The 17,697-nt window shown below is 44.5% G+C and overlaps 1 protein-coding gene across 1 annotated transcript; it reads right to left on the bottom strand.

Annotated features, from left to right (window-relative positions):
• Positions 1-560: 560 nt before the first annotated feature.
• AGO4 (argonaute RISC component 4) lies at positions 561-16,584 on the bottom strand. Its single transcript, XM_055704610.1, has 18 exons — positions 16,206-16,584; positions 13,096-13,261; positions 12,263-12,383; positions 11,026-11,207; positions 10,491-10,627; positions 10,268-10,402; positions 10,004-10,091; positions 9,440-9,587; positions 9,240-9,359; positions 8,888-9,016; positions 8,592-8,725; positions 7,619-7,803; positions 7,156-7,315; positions 6,278-6,593; positions 5,897-6,031; positions 4,997-5,098; positions 4,573-4,772; positions 561-4,464 (listed from the first exon to the last, which is right to left on the bottom strand). Exons 1-18 carry the CDS (start codon positions 16,222-16,224, stop codon positions 4,356-4,358), a joined length of 2,586 nt encoding a protein of 861 aa, XP_055560585.1. The 5' UTR covers positions 16,225-16,584; the 3' UTR covers positions 561-4,355.
• Positions 16,585-17,697: the final 1,113 nt, after the last annotated feature.

Here is a 17,697-nt window from a genome sequence, read left to right as displayed (position 1 = left end):
CCACCTTTAAGCTGCTTGGGCTCACCTGAGGCGCCAGTGTCTCCGTTCCCAAACCCACAGGATCTCCGCTGAAAAAAAAAAAAATTAAAACCTGGAAGCAGGGGGTTTGCTGAAAAGGCAGGTTATTTTAAGCAATCATGTGTCCCAAGTTCATTTATAGCTGTCATGTTTCAGCCTTTTTCTGTCCTTACCCTGGTATTTTTAGTGGAGTACGGTTGTCTGAGGACACAACAAACCCTCACCTGAAATAGAGAAGATGAATAAGCAAACAGCTCTTTCATTTATTAATTTGGGGCTCTCTAATATAGAATCACTTCTCCAGGCAGATACAGAGTCTGTGAACATCTTGTTTTCTCTAGACATCGCTATATAATTTCTGAGAACATTAAAAAAATACGCCCGTTATGAACATCTCCCCCTGCAGTTAGCACAGCCTCCGAAAACAGGTAATTTAAGCCCTCCTCTCAGGAACGCTAGAGATGTTATCCATGCATATTTCTATCCCTTTCTAAATCCTCACACATCAGAAATAAATAGGTTGTGGCAATGAGTTCCACAGGTTACACATTGTGTACAAGTTTTAATTAAAAGTTAAATAATTTAAGACATTTGTTTACAGGCAACAGTATCGGTTGCTCACTCTGTACATTGCATTTATTAGACATCAACAAGGAAAAACAGAACATTTGGCACAAGAATGCCATTTTTTTATTATTATTATTATTATTTTTGGACACATGAACACAAAATATCCCTGCAGGCTAAAAAAAAAAGAAAAGAATACATTGCAAGTTGTACACGACCAGCATCTTACCGCAACATGGGGCTGCTAACCCATCCATAACAGTTTAGAAAGAGTACCTCGTATTGCTATAGACATACATCCAGTCCAAATTTAATAAAATACAATTTTTAACATTACAAGTCTAACAATATAGAAACAAAAATTACATCATAAGTCAAAATGAACAAATGCAAACATTTTACATTAAAGTTTCAGCCTCTAGACATAGAAATATGAAAATGTCAATAGCAAGGTATAAGAAAATCTGTAAGTGATATTACAAGATCTTTCCTCCAGTGCACAAGGAAAAAACCTTGTAGTTGAAACAGTATTGATACAATGCCCTCCAAACCCTGCCTTCCTAAAATGAAAGCAGAGTTACTCCCTTGCTATTGAGCAAGAAAAAATCCTACAGCACATCCACAAAGGTAGTTTGGGGGGGGGTGGGGGGGTAGGTTTTGTCGAACGCTGGATCTGAACAAAGGTGCCCTTTCCCATCCGAAGAGCAAAGCTGTTGATAGAGATTAAACAACTCTGACGCGTGTGTCCGGGACGAGAGACATACTGCATGAAGCACGTTTGCCTGTACATCGCTGCCTCTTACGCCCTTTGGACGCAGCTACAGGCACTACACTAAACCGTGATACTTACAACAAGAATAAATAAGCCAGGCTGTTCAAATGTTTGAGACAGGCTAACTAGTGATTGCCAGAGCTTGTTCAGAATTCAGCTGTTCACAAAGCAAGCAGAACTGGTTAGAAAATGGGATTTCTGCCCCCCCCTTTTTTTTAAAAAAATTTTTTAAAATGTCAACCACCCCCTTCCCCAACTCTTTAAACTTTGCTACATTTAAAATCTTTCACACCACATAGCTAAACAGTGGCCAACAGGCTTTATTTATTTAAAAAAAAACAAACCAACAAAAAAGAAAAAAACAAACAAAAAAACCAAACCAAAACCAAAACACCCGAAGAACTACATCTACAGAATGCACATCTTCCCATTGATTGACACATGCATAACGATTCAGTCAGGCCCAAGGGGTTAATCCAGATCGTCAAGCCCAACCTCCAGACTTGGACTCAGACCTACGTAGGACAGCACTGCCGAAACTCTGATCTTACTGTTACCACCACGCAACAGTCCTGAACTTCAGCGCCCTTCTCCCAGAGCCACAGCACCGCGCCCTTAGCGGCGTTTTAACACAAGATCGGGTTCACGTCCTCACCCTGTGTCCCAGGGCCAGCCGAGGTCTAACAATCCACCTAGTCTGAGGTTAAATATTCAGTCCAGTCACAGGCAAACAAAGGAGAGGCTCTCACTTCACTCAATCTGAACTAGGAGTGCTTGGCACTGGACAACCAACTGGTGATAAAATTAAATATTTCTTATGCACCCTTGATTAAACCAGTCACATTCTTGCCTAGTGCACAAACTCAAAATAGCGATCTTTGATCCTATAAACCTAAAAAGGGTGCTCAGTTTCTTTTCAAGGTGCCGAAGTTCTCCATGTGTGTTGGGTCAGTCAGAGTTCATTCTAAAAAGGGTTTTTTTGTATTCTCCCTGAACGAGTACTGAGAAAAGCAGCCATCTAGCTGAAGCAGCGGTCAGTCTCCCACCCACATGTCCTGATTTTATTACACAAGTGAGGTATTCTTTAAAAAAAAATAAAATAAAAAAAAACAACTAAAAAGAATCTTTTTTTTCCCTCAATCTAAACCTGTCCACGGTACGTGCCAGGAGCAGAGTTCACTTCAGTCCCATTTTCAACAAAAATGAAAAAAATTTAAACTTAATTTAATGAGACGTACTACTTGAAAGAATATTATAAAACTGTTTGAAGACTGAGTTCAGTGTACTCTGGTACAACTGAAAAAAACCCCAGCATTTAGAAATGTAAACTTCCGTTTATTTACAAGCTTAAAGACCGAAGGAAACAGCATTTCATATTGCTGAAATTTTGAGGGGGCTGGTTCCTAAGCTTTGGAACAGCAGACAACTTAGCAGCAAACCCCACACGAGTATCAGAGACCACAGTGCAATCGTTGGACTTCTCAAACTTCTGTTATCAAAGTAGTGGTGTTGGCTCTCCTCAGTTTAGGAATAAGCTTTTAATCTGTGCTAACTCAAGTTAACACTAAGAGGAATCTAGTCTTAATGTACTACAGATTCCAAGACTATTCATTGAAACCAAGCCCCTGTTCTTTATTACACTGAAAAAAGCCAAGCAGATTAAAAACCCCTAATTTCTAGGCTGGGACAGAATCAGTATATGAGACTTAGATTTGTTAAACATGCTGTTGAATGCAGTTGTGTGTGCAACCTAGATTCCCGGGGGGGAGGAAAAAAAAAAAAGTTTAAAATGCTGGTACAAGTCCTTAGGTTGCCTGTCACACAATACATTTAGACTGTACAGATTGGCAAGCCTTTCCTACATGTAACACCCAGTTTCCAAGCTTATAAAAAATGTAGACAGGACACCAACAGTGAATATAAAACAGTTAAAAATAATTCTTAAAAAAAGCATGGAAGTGCGTCTTTTCTAATTAGTTTCAGAAACTGCCAAATTGTGTGTTCAGAAAACGACACGAGAATGTCGGTTAAACTCATGCACAATCCTCAGCTAGAAAATTACACTGTTAGGGGGGGCTTAAAAAACAAATATTTATTGCCAAAGTTAAACCCTCTATGAGAAAAAAGTTTTAAAATCACTTAGATTTATCAAACCACACAGCAGCATAAAGTGGGCACTTTTGTAAAAGTTTGCAAAATACCTAAAAGCTAATTTTTTTGTTTTGTTTTTATAATTTTTAGAGGGGGAAATGATGGTTCAGTACTTGTTACGATACCATGGCAGTATTATTTGTAACCATTATAATTAAAATCTACTGACAGGCATCACTATCTGGTTATATTACACATTCACAGAACAAGAACCACCTATTTGAACTCGCAGTATAGTGCAATTGCTTTGCAGCCGAAGTCTGCAGAGATTAAAAAGATAGTTAGTAAAACTGACAAAAAACTGCAATACCTGTGAAAGTTATGTTTGTTAAAAGGCATTTACAGTAGTGAAGTCTAAAATCTCCATTAAAAAATCTATGGCCCCACACAATAGAACGATTACATTTAACCGGAGTAAAACATTTTGCCATAATACGCGTACTCACTAAGCAGTGCATGAAGACAGGGAATCAAGTCGTCATGATAAGCTAATGGGATGGGAAGATAACTTAAAAATGATAGCTAGCAAAATATTCAATAGAAACCTTTCGTGCCAAGTCCTTTAAAAATTTCAGGATGATCGGCCTTTTGCGCTTTGAGGTAAAAATTCAGTCCAATGCATCAGAAAAGACAGTCTATGAATTTCTATTACATAAAACAATGAAACAAATGGCTCAATTGTGTTGGTGCATCAGACATTGCTGTGAAGTACAGATTCAGTGCGACTGTTCAGAGCTGCTGGTAGTGGGCAGCCTGAAATCAGCTGGGCCCTAGCTATAGCAGTAGGCATTCAAAACATTTCAGGACTGCATGGGTTGTTGGTTTTGCCTCATCTTCCCAGATGCTCTCAAGCAAAATACATCGTATGCTGAGTATCGTGGTGGATCTGCACTGCCTTTGCCAGAGCCTGAGGATCACGGCCATTGCTCTGTCCTGACACATGGCTGCCTTCAGCACTGTAAAAACGCAGACACATACAGAGAACCATGAACAGTTGGGGCAAGGCGTACGTAACTCGGGCCCGGGAGCTGGCTACCAAGACGACGAGGCACACAGTTCCTTACCTGTCATGATCCTTGTCCACAAGATGGTATCTCGCCCTAAACGCTACCAGCCTGGCATAGTACGCGGGAGCTGGAATAGAGACTGATCGCGTACACCGGACATACGTGTGACACAGCTGATACGTCAACAGCTGTAGTTCGTCTGCGGTAAAACAGTTGTCGTCCCACAAGACCTGGTAATGGGAGGGCCGGCTGGTTCCCTGCAGAGAACAGACGAACAGTCGGTTGGAGAGCACCACCAAAACCAGAGGCGGTACCCGAAGGCTGTACCTTCTACCAGTGCGCTGAGGAGCAAGTGCCAAACGGGCACTGAACTGATGTGACTGTCAAGTCTGCCAAGCTATAAACAGAAGCAACACTACTCATCGGGACAAGTGTAAGGATTTAGTCCTATGGCCTGAGCGCAGCAGAGTTGAAACATTACCTGAATTCCTGCATGGCTACAGAGGTAAAAGTCAAATTCAGAAGGATGCGTGATCGTGCTGTCCACAGTAGTGCCTGCTGGTACGTTGCCGCTCTTACCCACCTATTGAGGAAAGTTTATTATTAGCCTATGGTCTTTTTGGAAGTGACCCAAAAATGCCTCCTAAGGCAGGCTCTACTTAAAGCTGTTTGAGAACTTCCTGCTCAAAAAGGTGGAAAAATATTAAGGTCATTTACATAGGAGGAATGAAAATGTTCTCTGTGAGTTCATTTTTAGAAACTTCACCACATCCAACCGGTGTGTCATCAGAGAAAAATAAAATACTTGCCAGTACCATTAAAATTGCAGAGTGGGATAAAGCCTACACAAGTAATTCAGCATCTGAAAATGCAGGTTTTCCGAAATAAATTTATGTCATACCCTTGTTCGCACTCCCACCAGAGAGATCTGTATTTTTTAAGCAAACCTGAGATCAAGAACTTTCCTAAAGAAGGTTCCTTAGTTGACTTGTGGATTTGTGCCGTAGGCAAATCTTACGGATGCATCTGGGGACAGAACAGGCAACAAACTGAACAACCAGTTCAGTTTATAGTCAGGAATCCCAGACTATAAAAACCCAGGCTACTGCTCCAAGTACACAAATACAAGGATATAGAGTACGCCTACTCCAAAACGGGCTGGGAACAAGCTGTTCCATTTGACCGCTTGATCTAGAGCAATTACAAAAAAGGGGGAGGAACTGGTTATTTTGGTAGAGAAAGCATGTTACTGCACAGAACTGCTACTGCTTCTACAGATAAATTCAATTTTAGTGGGCAAGATGGATACCACCCCACTTAACCAAACAGTCTTACTTTCCTGTTGCCATCACCTCCTTCTTATGTAGTCAACATTACTTGCCCTTTCAGTTTTGTCAGCACAGAATAGCCTGGTGTGATGCCTTTTCTGCACAACAATGTAGGTTATTCCAGGTCTATAATCTTCTTCCAAACTAATACAGGCCTTCCGGATTGCTATCAGTTCTGGCCAAGCTACCTAGAAGTAGAAGATTGAACTATCAGGTGCTGAATTGAATAGATAAAATATTATTTTCATTTCTATGCTTTACAAATGCCACTTTGTAAGGAACATGATAGACATGATAACCATACACTGTGCCTGCTCAAGAAAACTCAATGAAACCGTTAATTATCCCCTTGACAAATGCAGTCCAAGTATACATATATGTATTTTCAAGGGCCAAACCCTTTTTATAAGCAACAACATGTCATTAGACAATACCTGCTTCATCTGTCCTTCTGATACTCCCCCTCTGTAGTAAATGATCCTTGTGGGCTTGAAACGAGTGGATTTGTAAAACTGGATCAATAGTTCTCGCACCATATTAGTCAGGTCCTGTATCACCTCCTGACTGTACAGCAGCTCCTGGGAGGTCTCCTGGCGCGAGGTCTGCACGCGCACCGTGGCACAGTAACGGCTAGGATGGCCATCCATGCTGCCTACCACAGCAGCGATGGAAGGCTTCTTTCCATCTCCAGCAGGAGGGTGAGTGACATCTGCTCCCAAAAAGATCACTGGCTGCTGGAACACCGATGGTCTGTATAATAAATTGAGGTTTATTAAATAATAAATAACAACAATAATAATACAAAGGAGGGGGGTGAGCAAGAGAAAAAATAATTACAGCTAAGGTATATCCAAACCATTCAACAGAACCAAGACCTTGTCAGAATCTTTAAGGATAAAGTTATCTGCCTCTCACAGTCCAGAGGGAACAGAAAATGAAAAGGACCAAAGGCAAAGTCACAAGCATTTATCCTAAGTCACTCCTCCTCACTCCTTTTCTTTCAATTTGGAAGGAAATACAGTATGCTTAAGGAGGTAGCAAGAGGAAAAGGTTAAGACTAAATGAACACAAAGGCAGGAAAAAGAGACATGGGAAAAAAAAGCCTTTGAGAGCTTGTTTCCACACACACTGCTGGATGGCTCTAACACTAGAGATGATCCTAGGCAGACTCTGAATGCAGGAGCCTCCTTCTGTTCACCTCAGACTGTGGGCATTTCTAAAGCACGTAGTATTTTGAAAGGTATCATTTTAGCAAACAAAACAAGGCTGTTTTGCTTGACAATCCAGACTACAAGGAGAGCTTTCATCTCACCTTTGATGAGGTACAAGTACATTGTTGATTCCTCCAAGCTTTGCATTTATCTTCAGACACAGGTTGGACAGCGTTTGTGGTGAGGTTTTTACCACATTCTTTACCTGAACACACTGAGTGGCCATTCCTAGAAGAGTGTCACCAACCCGCTTTACTTCAGCTGTGACAGAAGAAGAAGTTAGTGGTTCCAATACCTGAACAGTCAGTAAGTAGTTCCATCTGCTTTCTCCCCCCTCCCCCCAACATTACTGTAATTCAGATCCTTAGAAGTTCACTGACAAAGGTTCAGTTCGCTCTTTGGTAATACAGAAGTACTCCAATCAGGCCTGACAAACCATCACCAAAACCCGCTTTTAAACAGAACGTATAGCCTGCTCTGCCTCCTTCCTACTGCTGAAGCACATAATATGATGCCCCCACTTGCTGTACAACTAATTAACACTTTACAGCCTCTTCTCCATACCGTACACAGGCGTCTTTCCAGGCAGAATCACCACGATCAGCTGCAGACCAACGTAAGTCAGTTTTAAGTGTTTAAACATGGGCTCCACACTGTCTGCACCCTGGGCGTATTTGCAGAAGCAGGGTTGGCCTTGGATCGGCATCCCTGCGTCCTTGGAGATCTTGCGCAGCTGGTCAGTAAAACTCCTGTAGATGAAATACAAACTGATTTGTCCTGGATTTTCACTGTGTTTCACTTCACCATTCATTTTATCAATAAGATCTAAGCTATTCCAGCTATTTCACAGCACTTCCAATCTAACGCTAAAGTAATTATTTTTTAGCAAGTCTATCACTATAAGGAACTCACTAATACAACTCTAATTCTGTCAGAGGAAGTTTCATAAGCCTCTGTTTCTGTAATTTTAGAAGTCTTGCAGAAACAAACACACATCTGAGTAGAACATTCTGAGGCAGATTCTCAAATTAATATTGATGCTCCGGTAGATTTTTCACTCATTCACCAAACTTCTCTGAGCATTACTGCAACCATGACTCTTGCCAAACATTTGAGTAGTTCACCCAACCTGTATCTTTAGGATTCTGTAGCGTAATTTGAAGGACAAGGGAAGAAACATGGCGTATGTTGCCTGGGAGGCAGTGAAAGTTAAGAAAAAATTAGTTCAGGTTTTAGAATGAAAGACCCATCATCAGTTATTTGTAAAAACAACAGAACACAAGTGGAATGCAGCCTCCAGAGCAGGAAACACAGCCTCAGCTGTAAGGGAATTAATGCTTTTCCTAGCTGGCCAATTAGTTTATGAACTCTGTTGTAGTCTCCTCCCAAGCTGTGAATATTTAAGACACCGCAGAAGTCGTTTCCTCTTTTTACTATTAGATGCATGAAAAGCAACTCATACTGCATATCACCTTTCAGAAATATGAGGAAAATAAACCTTGAAAGAGGTATTCTGAATAAAGAAGAAAATACTTACTTTAGTAAGTCTTCCCTGCATTGTTTTTGAGGAGCAAAACAGGCAACAGCCCAAACTTTAATCTCAATGCCAGCATAGAACTGTTTCCCTCTCATGTCCCACACACCTTGGTTTGGTGTGGCCACAGTCTTGTTCTAGGTAAAAACCAAAGGCAAACTAAAAATAAAATGCTGCTTTGTTTTGAATATAGTCGAACAACGCTCATACAAAGGACACCTCAGGAGAAGATATACAAAACACTTAATGAATTTAAATAACCTCAGGACAAGGTATTTTACAAGGCATGGAAAACTCACCCTGCCTCCATACTGCAGCATTGGTGCTGGCAGAACTCGGCCTGTCAACTCTGTCATTTCATTATGGACAACAATACCAAACTCCTTCAGGTATGGATCAGGTCCACCAACCATACTGTTACTTTTCACCTGGTGACAAGAAAAGTATTTATGTAACTACACCTAATGCTTCAGGTGGCTCCGCCCTCTTTGCCATGAACAGGCTTTCTATTTAAAAGGATTGGTCTTAAAGAAGTCCAGTTTTTTAACTTCTGCGGTTCTTGGTCATTCTGTTTATCATTACGTGCACTACAGCGCTTCTGGAAGAACAGCAAGAAGTGACAAAAGTTGTTTAGCTGGACAAAACACTTACTAGTCTGCTGATTTCTTCCTGTCGGTCCGGTGCAGATCTTGCAGTTGCTTTTATCATAGTCGACGTCTGATTGTCCGTTAGCTTCTTTATACATCTCTGGCCTGCCACTATGTTACACACCTACATGGGAACAGTGAGAGATGGTGTAATACCGCCTAACAGAGGATATACCGCAATGCAAGGCAAAGTTAGATTCTTACCTCAAGCGGTAAGTATGTGTGTTTCTGTTCCTGTCCCACTTGGAGACAGGGAAGGTGAGGATATTTTAACTGCAGACTGTACTTCTGCTTAAAATACTGAGCTACTGTACACTCCATAGCTTGCCCATTTTCCAGCTGCAGAGGAAACCTATAAAGGACATTTGTTCTGGTTAGACTTTAAGATTGTTTTTATTAAAAGGAAAAAATTGCATGGAAAATCTATTGCAGACTAGAAATGCTGGAAACATTTATTTTCCTTAGCTACTGGATCTCTCCTTTATGAAAAGGATTTTATAGACTATATACTGAATTTTTCACAGCTATTTTAAAAATTACAGCCTTTCGTAACTATATTTAAAAGCCAGGATACAGCTTCAGCTTTCCTGTGTTAAAGGAAATAAAGCAGTGGTCTAAACCCACACTATCCCTCTACTCCACTAAGAGCAGACATTCCTGTAAAGCTTCACTGCCAGAATCAACTGTTCTTGCATAAACAATATACCTATTAGTACACCTAATAGGTTCAAGATTTTTTAAACTGTCTGAAAATGCTTGTATACATACGTCTGATGACTGGCTGGTCGCCGAGTAACGTTGCAGACCCGGTATTTTCTCTTCATCTGACCACAATGGGTAACCTCTACTTTTAGACCTGAAAACCCAACACAAAAGTCATCTAAATAAATTCAGGCACAGGAGTCGCCTTTGGGAAAGATGAAGGCAAAAAGGAATAGGCCAGCTTCCTGAGTGCCTTGCAAATTTTCATTACAACGTAATACGAGCACGTTTCCAGTATTCTGTTGCAGCAGCTTCAGAGCCAGCCTTTACCTCTGATTTCTTTGGTAAACTTGACACGCTGGGAGTCCGTCAGAGGCTTGGTTTGTTCATTGATGTTCTGAATGTCCAAGACCTCACACATGAACTCAATGATAGGCTGGGCACGATAGAAAGCAGTTGCTGACACTAAGATAAAAAAAAAAAGAAAAGAGGACGTTCAATTTAGAAGCAGAACGAACTCTATTACATTAGCAAGACACAATTTCCTACATACCATCGATGTTGAGCATCATGTTCCACATGGCAGGCCTGACAGACTGGTGGAATCCAAACCAGACCTCCCTGCCGCCTCCCAGGGGGTGGTAATAACCTTCAGGCGGGGAGAAAAAGGAGCGACCCACAGGAGTGTACCTGAAAAAAAATAAGAAAATTAATACTTCGATCATTCCTTTCCAATACGCCTTTTTACATTCACGGCTACGGTGTTTAAAACACATTTCTACAGCACGTTAGAACAGTTAGAGCTCCCTTATGGCAAGCATACAAAGCCTTCACCGACAGCGCAGTTGGAAAGGCTACAGCAAATTCCCATTAGAAACATGACCGGCACATACAAGTCCTCAGTTCGGATCAGATTTCCTTATTCTAGTGCAAATTCGTAAGGCGGGCGTTGAATTACACAACTGCATCCCTCACCCCTTCTACATTAGCGAAGTGTAATAGCAGTAGAATAGCAGCAAGTAATAACTAATACAAACATTAAGACAGATACAAGACAAAGCCAGTCACGAAGGCACCAAAGCACCCACCTCATGGAAGGAAGGTGCCGTGTAATTACATCGAGTGCCTGTACAGAATCTTCAGGAACTTCATTCAAGTGCCCTGCCAGAGCTTCCAGCAGCAACTGAAGGCTGACGACTGATACCCACTGAATGGATACTTTAAAAGTCTGGTCCTTCCCCTCTCCTGGAAGCGTCACCTCCATATCCACCTGACACAGTCAGAACAGAATTAAGCACAAGCTTTTGTTACGGACTGCAGACTATCGCAACACTAACCAATGTTATGTTTTTCTCCTAGGTATCCTTTGAAACTATATTTTTGACCATTAGTTTGTGCAGTTCTCTTTAAATATTAGAATTGGTTTCCTTAGGATTTTGAAAGCTTGTAATTTATTCATCTGAGAAACTGCACTGAGGTATCTCTAAATGTAAATCTGAAGCAGTAATTCCTATGGTGATATCAAAGCTCTGGAAAACTGTGAGTCACCTTTTTTTTTTTTTTTAAGCCAGACAATTAATAGCAAGATGTCTTGCTAACCAAATGGGAAGGCAAGAAAAACTTTTGGTCAAAAAGAACTCATTGGGAAACACAGATGTCAAGAGTTCTAGCACAGCGCTTGAGATTATTCTCGCACACCCTCAGCCCAAAGGGTAAATGTCAACTCATTCTACGTACTCCTCATGGCACTGTACCAGCAATAACCAGATCTGTGGGGAGAAGAGTAGATGGGAGTTAAGTTGTGCATCAGGACTGGTTACTATAGATGGCAAACTGTTAGAGCCAGGGTGCTGGTGAGCACGGCCCAGGACGTGAAGGGCCAGCAGCTGATCTAGTAGTTGTTACAGAACAGGAGGATGTATCTCAACAGTGCAGCCAAACCAAACCAGTGTTATTTGTCATCTACAACTACTTTATCATTTAGCAACAGAACAAGGGTTAGAACAGAGAAAAGGGAAGTTTCTATCTGGGTGGAAAAAAGAAAAAAAATACCTGCTTGCAGACAAAAGAACACAACACATTTATTCACACTATCACTGACAAATTCTCCAACTAAAGAGCTGGGAACTAGAAACCTGAAGACAACAAACTTCAGTAAAACACCGTAAGTCCCTAGAGATCCCTGACTGGCACTGCCTGTCATTTCTAAGACTGTACTAACATGTGTGACAGCATTTTGCACTTATGTCAATAAAAGAACACTTTCCAAATGACACTGCAACAGTTTTCCCACCGAAACTTTAAACTGCTTACAGTAACACTTACTCTATCCCGGCCAATAGGTAATGGGTGTGCAGTATACATGTTCCGTTTCCCATCGTATCCAGGCTGCCGATCCCCAAATATCTGCATCTTGAAGTGTCTCACCATAGTATCCACCACCTCCCTACAGAGGGATTTATCGAGTTAGGTTGAAGAACAGAAAATCCAGCAATGGTCTTAAACAGTTTCTAATTCCTTTTTCACATTTTCTTAAATGAGGAAGGTATGGAAACAATGCACTGCAGCATGCACAAGTCAATACCAGGAGTTGTAAGAGTCACCTCCAGATGAAGGCACCCAAGTTTCACCATACAGGTGTCTATACACAAGGCAAGTATATGTACTGTCAGCAGAGATACGGCCAGAACAGGCAGTGGAATTTGAAGAGCTGTTCAAACACAGGAGTCAATACAAACCTCTGCCTTGAGGTGAGGGGGGTGCTCTGTGGATTGATTCTACTGACAAAGCACCCACCTGTGAACCCTAAAACGTTGGCATCGATCTGCAAGTCAAATTCCCTCCCCTCAGCTGCCAACACACGTTTGTATAACAGACTGTGGAACAATTATCAGGGACATTCACTTGTAGACTGTAAAATTAAAACAGCTGTAGTTCAACCCTTCATACATTTCCTAGAGCTTTCCAGATAACAGGCCAATTGCAAAACATCTTAATAAAAATAGGGAGAATACTGTATTATAGTTCACTGAAAAGCAACTGCTAACCACAGTACAAACATAAACTGGCCTTGAGCAGCTGAAGAATTTATAGGATGTACAGCGTCCTTAAATTGAAGCATATACACTTTTTCATTTTCTTTATTAAGCAACTCATACCTGTTCACTCTTCGGGGGCGTTTTTCTGGTTTGATATCTACATCATAGTGATAAACGTCAATCTTGGGGATCTGAACCTGGAAATGATTGGCTAGGAGGCGGATGGGTTTCCCAACAGTTCCCAGGCCTGGGCGACGAGGTGGCTGGAAAAGGCTTGCTGGGGGCCCTAGGGAAATCAAGTAAATATGGATTGAAAAGTAATTGATCACTCAGTGCAGTATCCTTTCAGGTGTACTTTAACTGACTTTCTGACAGGGTAGAAAGAAATCTTAAGTAGCTTTCTGAGGTCGCAAGTGGAGGTGTTCCAAGTGGCTCAGCCTTCCAGCTGTTTGGAACTTCCAGGTAAAAAAAAAAAAAAAAAAGCGCGCTCCCTAAAGCACCTATAGGCTAGTGCCATAATTAATTCGTAAAATTTTTGTTACATTTATTCATGACTGTGGTTATGAACTTCACAGAATCCTGAGATGGAATACAACCATTTACATATTATGTATTTTTATGTAATGTAAAGATAAATATATTCCTACCACCACTTCTAAACTAGCCAATAGCCACACAAGCCACCTTTTTTCATTATTTTCACTACCGGCTTAAAGTTCGGATGTTAAGGATTGTCGCTCTTGGCATACTTAGGACATACACCCCCAATATTTATCTGACAATTGTATTATCTGGAAATGGGTAAGAGATATTTTTATTCTCAACTAAATTAAAAACATATTTCTATACTGGATCTAAGCTAAAACGGTTTCGTCATTTCCTTTACATCATGAACATATCACTTTTGTTAATAGCAAAATTCCTCTCCCCTAGAGCAATTTCATCCAATTTAAAACACGAAGTAAGGAGTGAGGAAAGGTTTAGGCTTTCTCCTAAAAGAAGAGTGAGGGAGAAAGCATAAAGACAGGTCTAGACTCCTAACAGATCTGGAGAAGGTAATTTATTTGGACAAAAGTAAGAGCTTCAGGAACAGTTCCAAGAGGAAATTATGAAAGGCTTGAAAAAGTACTCACATGCAAGCTAGTCACTAGTTAAGTCTTAACTTCCTCAAAGTGTTAAGATCTGCGATACCATGTTAACCAGATTAAACAACCTTTTCTTTTTATTAAATCTATCACAGCCTCAGTTGACACTGCACATAAAGCAAATTGAATTGGGATATTTTCATGGTTTTGTCTTTATCTACCAGTGCTTGGTATGATCCAAGTTTGTTCCCTCTGCTGCGGGGGTGGGGGTGGGGTGGGGGTGGGGGGGGAGAAGTATTACAAGAACGCAGTAATAAACTGATCATAAAACTTTGAGCAAATTTAGTACTGCAAGAGTGTGTCAACCTGACAGTATCTACTTAAGTCAAAGGCTCACAGTTTACACCAGGATCTAAGAGGGGCAGATAAGCTGTGGGAGGATGAAACTCATATTTGGGTGCACTTCAGGGTGAAGCAACAAACTTTAACACAAACATAAACTAAACCCAGGACCAAATCCAAGGCGCCTCCTACACTGGGCTCGTAAGCTATCCAATGGCTAGTGCACTACCAGTTAAATTACTGATCTAACCCTAGAATATTTTTAAGCAGAAGTAATACTTAGAGCACGTAAGCAGCTGCAGCCCACTTGATACGTCAGCTCCCCAATGCTGCAGTAGCAGGGTGGCTGCTGGGGCCACCGACGTCCCACACAGCACATCGCTGGCCTGACTAACTGCGATCTGTCCAGGAGGAACCCACAACACAGTAGTTAAACCGGCTGCGAGGTACAGTTAGTACTTTAAAAAAACTACAGCTGTCTTGACAAGTGTGAATCATCAAGGGCAATCAAAGTTTGCTGTGCTTATTTGGATACTAGAGAGATGATCCATTAATCCCATGCTAATTAGTCTGAAGTAAGTGCAGGCAGTGACCTCCTGCAAGAGATTAAATGACAACTATATTTACCCATTTTCCTCCCTTGGTATCGACAAGTTCTGTAAACAGGCACGGCAATGCTGACCTCAGTCAATTTTGATCAAAGGAGATAAAGCACACACCTTTTCCTTTCTAAAGTTATTTCTCAAAGGATTCCAGAGAATAAGTTAAAAACTGTTTTCCCATTTGAAGCCAGGCTGCCAGTCATGCTTATTTTACCATGATTTTTGCCTGACCAGCCTGACTAGGGTTATATATGCTATTAGGTCTTCTAGTTTCTTCAGTGTCGATTACGTACTGAGCAGCCTCCACCAAGCTGCTTCAGGCAGGCAGCAGTTCTACAACACTAAAAGAGGATCTGCCTCCACAGCTGTAAGTCGTGGGGACACCACGCTACATCATACATACATGCATCAGACTTTCCAGTTCAGCCCTCCACTGCCTTAAAATCTGGATTCTTCTGGAATCGCACCTCTCTGTCCATGCACATTTTCCTATCATGCCAAAATTAACGCTATTTTAATTATACCAGTAGTTCGAATGGGAACTTGATGGATAAGATGCGCAGACCGTTTAGGTCAAGAGACACCTCTTGCAGCCACTTGACAGATAATCACGGACACAAGTAGGAAACTGCTACGTGCAGAATACCACCGATAAAGAGAAAAAAGTTTGTTTAAAAAAAATTAAAAAACCACCCTATTTTCAAGAAGGTATCAGGCAAAACAATGGCTCAACATCTAAAATAAAACTTAGGACGGCAGAGCTGACAGGGCTGAGGGGCAGGGAGCACGTGGCTGCGGACCCCCAGAGCCCCCTGAGCGCCGCCGGCTCGGGGGGGTGTCACCCGGTAGCCCCCCCGCGGGAGCTCCCACCGGCGGCGGCAGCCCGGGCACACGCAAACCCCCTCGGAAAGTTGCGCGACCCGCGACAGCTCCTGCGGGCAGGGCAGCGCCCGCCGTGCCGCCCGCCAGCGGCCTGCGGTGGGGTCAGCGCGGCGCCGGGCCCGGCCCGCCACAGGCCGCGGCGACTGCCGGCCGCCGGCCGCGAACGCCCGAGGATGGCGGGGGCAGCCCCCGCCGCCGGCCGGGCCCGCGGCCTCCTCCCCCCGCGCCGGCACGGCCCCGCCGCCTGACAGGGCCGGCGCTGCCCACCACCCGCCAGGCCGCGGCCGGGCCCCCGCACCGCCCCCTCCGCGCCTCTCACCGGGTCCCAGCGCCTCCATGGCGGCGGCGGCGGCGGCGGCGGCCTCGCTGCGGTCCCCGCCGGCCCCGACGACCGCCCCGGGCCCCGCCGCCGGCCCCGCCGCCGCCGCCGCGTAGCGCTTGATCTCGGGAATATTGGCTCCGGGGTGGGGGCCCGGCGGGGGAACGGGGGCGGCGGCGGCGGGGCGCGGGGAGGAGGGCGGCGGGGCGCGGCGGGGAGCGGCCCCCGCGCTCCGCTTCCCCGAGCGGCGGCGCAAACAATCCCCCCGCTGCGCCGCCGCCGCCGCCGCCGCCGCCGCCGAGCCCGAGCCCGCGCGCGCCCCCCGCCGCCGCCAGCACGCGCCGCCTCCCCCTGCGCGCGCCCCCCGCCGCCCGGGCGAGGAGGAGGAAGAGGAGGAGGAAGGAAGAGGCTGCGGCCCCTCCACGCTGCCCGGCGCCGCCGGCTCGCGCACGCGCGCCGCCCCCTGGCCGGCGGGGGCGCGCACGCCGCCCGCACCCTTTCGACGCCGGCGCGGCCCCGCGGCGGCAACAGGTGACGGTGACGGCGGCGACTTCCCGCGCCCGGCCCCGCCCCGCGCCTGAGGGGACCCGCCGGAGGGGCCGCCCGGTAATTGCTAATGTCCCGAGCACCCGGGCACGCTCCGTGACAGCGGCCCCGCGGGTGCTCCCCAGCCCGGGCCCGGCCTGCTCCGCTCCCACCGGCCCCCGACAGCGGCAGCGCGCCCCCGCCGCCATGAACTACCCTCTCGGTAGCTCCCCGCGGCAGCCGCGCAACGCAAACAACGATTTAAACCGCCTGAAAAACCTGGGTTTGTAGGAGTCAGGGGAGCCACCAGGCCCCTCAGGCACAAGGTGGGGCCCAGGGGGCTGGTGACCGATGGCCGCCCAGCAGCTGGTAGCCACCGGGGAGGTCACCCGGGAGCTGCCTGCGAGGCCCCGGTGGCAGGACCCCGGTTGGCACCCACCGGTTGGGTGTTTGGCTCCTGGGCCACCCCTCGCCCCTCGTCAGAGAGGAGCCCCAGGGTCAGCCAGCACTGGCAAGGGGCTGGGCTCACGGGCAACAACTTGGCCTAAAGTGTTGACTTTTTAAAAAATGAAAAAGTGCCCTTAAATAAGGGGGTCACTGATTTTTTGCTGTTTTAAGTGGCTTACGCCATCTTAGCGACCTGCTCCCTCACGCAGCCCGCAGGTTCTGTTTAGCCAACAATTCTCAGCTGACTCACAAGAAGGTCAGAAGTCAAAACATTTTATGAATAATAAATGTCGAGTCCATTTTATTTGCCTTTTTCAACCTGCAGGGTTGATATTTTCCAAGTCGAAGCATCAAAACCCTATTTTAAAATGAAATGAAATCCGAGATTCTCATGTAATTGCCTGACAGTGGTGGATGACTACTTAGAGGGAAACACCGGTTTTACAAGACTGGTAACAAAATCCCATGATGTCTGGCCACATTTCCATGCAATTATTCAGCATATCTAGGTATAAAAACT

The sequence above is a fragment of the Falco cherrug genome, chromosome 3 (assembly GCF_023634085.1).
Source record: "Falco cherrug isolate bFalChe1 chromosome 3, bFalChe1.pri, whole genome shotgun sequence".
Classification (NCBI taxonomy): Eukaryota; Metazoa; Chordata; class Aves; order Falconiformes; family Falconidae; genus Falco; species Falco cherrug.
Note: the sequence above shows the minus strand (reverse complement) of the source record. Positions and strands in the feature narration are given on the sequence as shown.

Bases quoted from the DNA above. Each gene is read 5' to 3' on its own strand.
- AGO4 (XM_055704610.1), bottom strand. The intron at 5,099-5,896 runs GCAAGTAATGTT...TTTCCTCAATAG, and splicing joins GTGCTGACAAAACTGAAAGG to GTGGGTAAGAGCGGCAACGT. The intron at 4,773-4,996 runs GTAATGTTTCAA...TGTTCTCTGCAG, and splicing joins GTAGCCATGCAGGAATTCAG to GGAACCAGCCGGCCCTCCCA.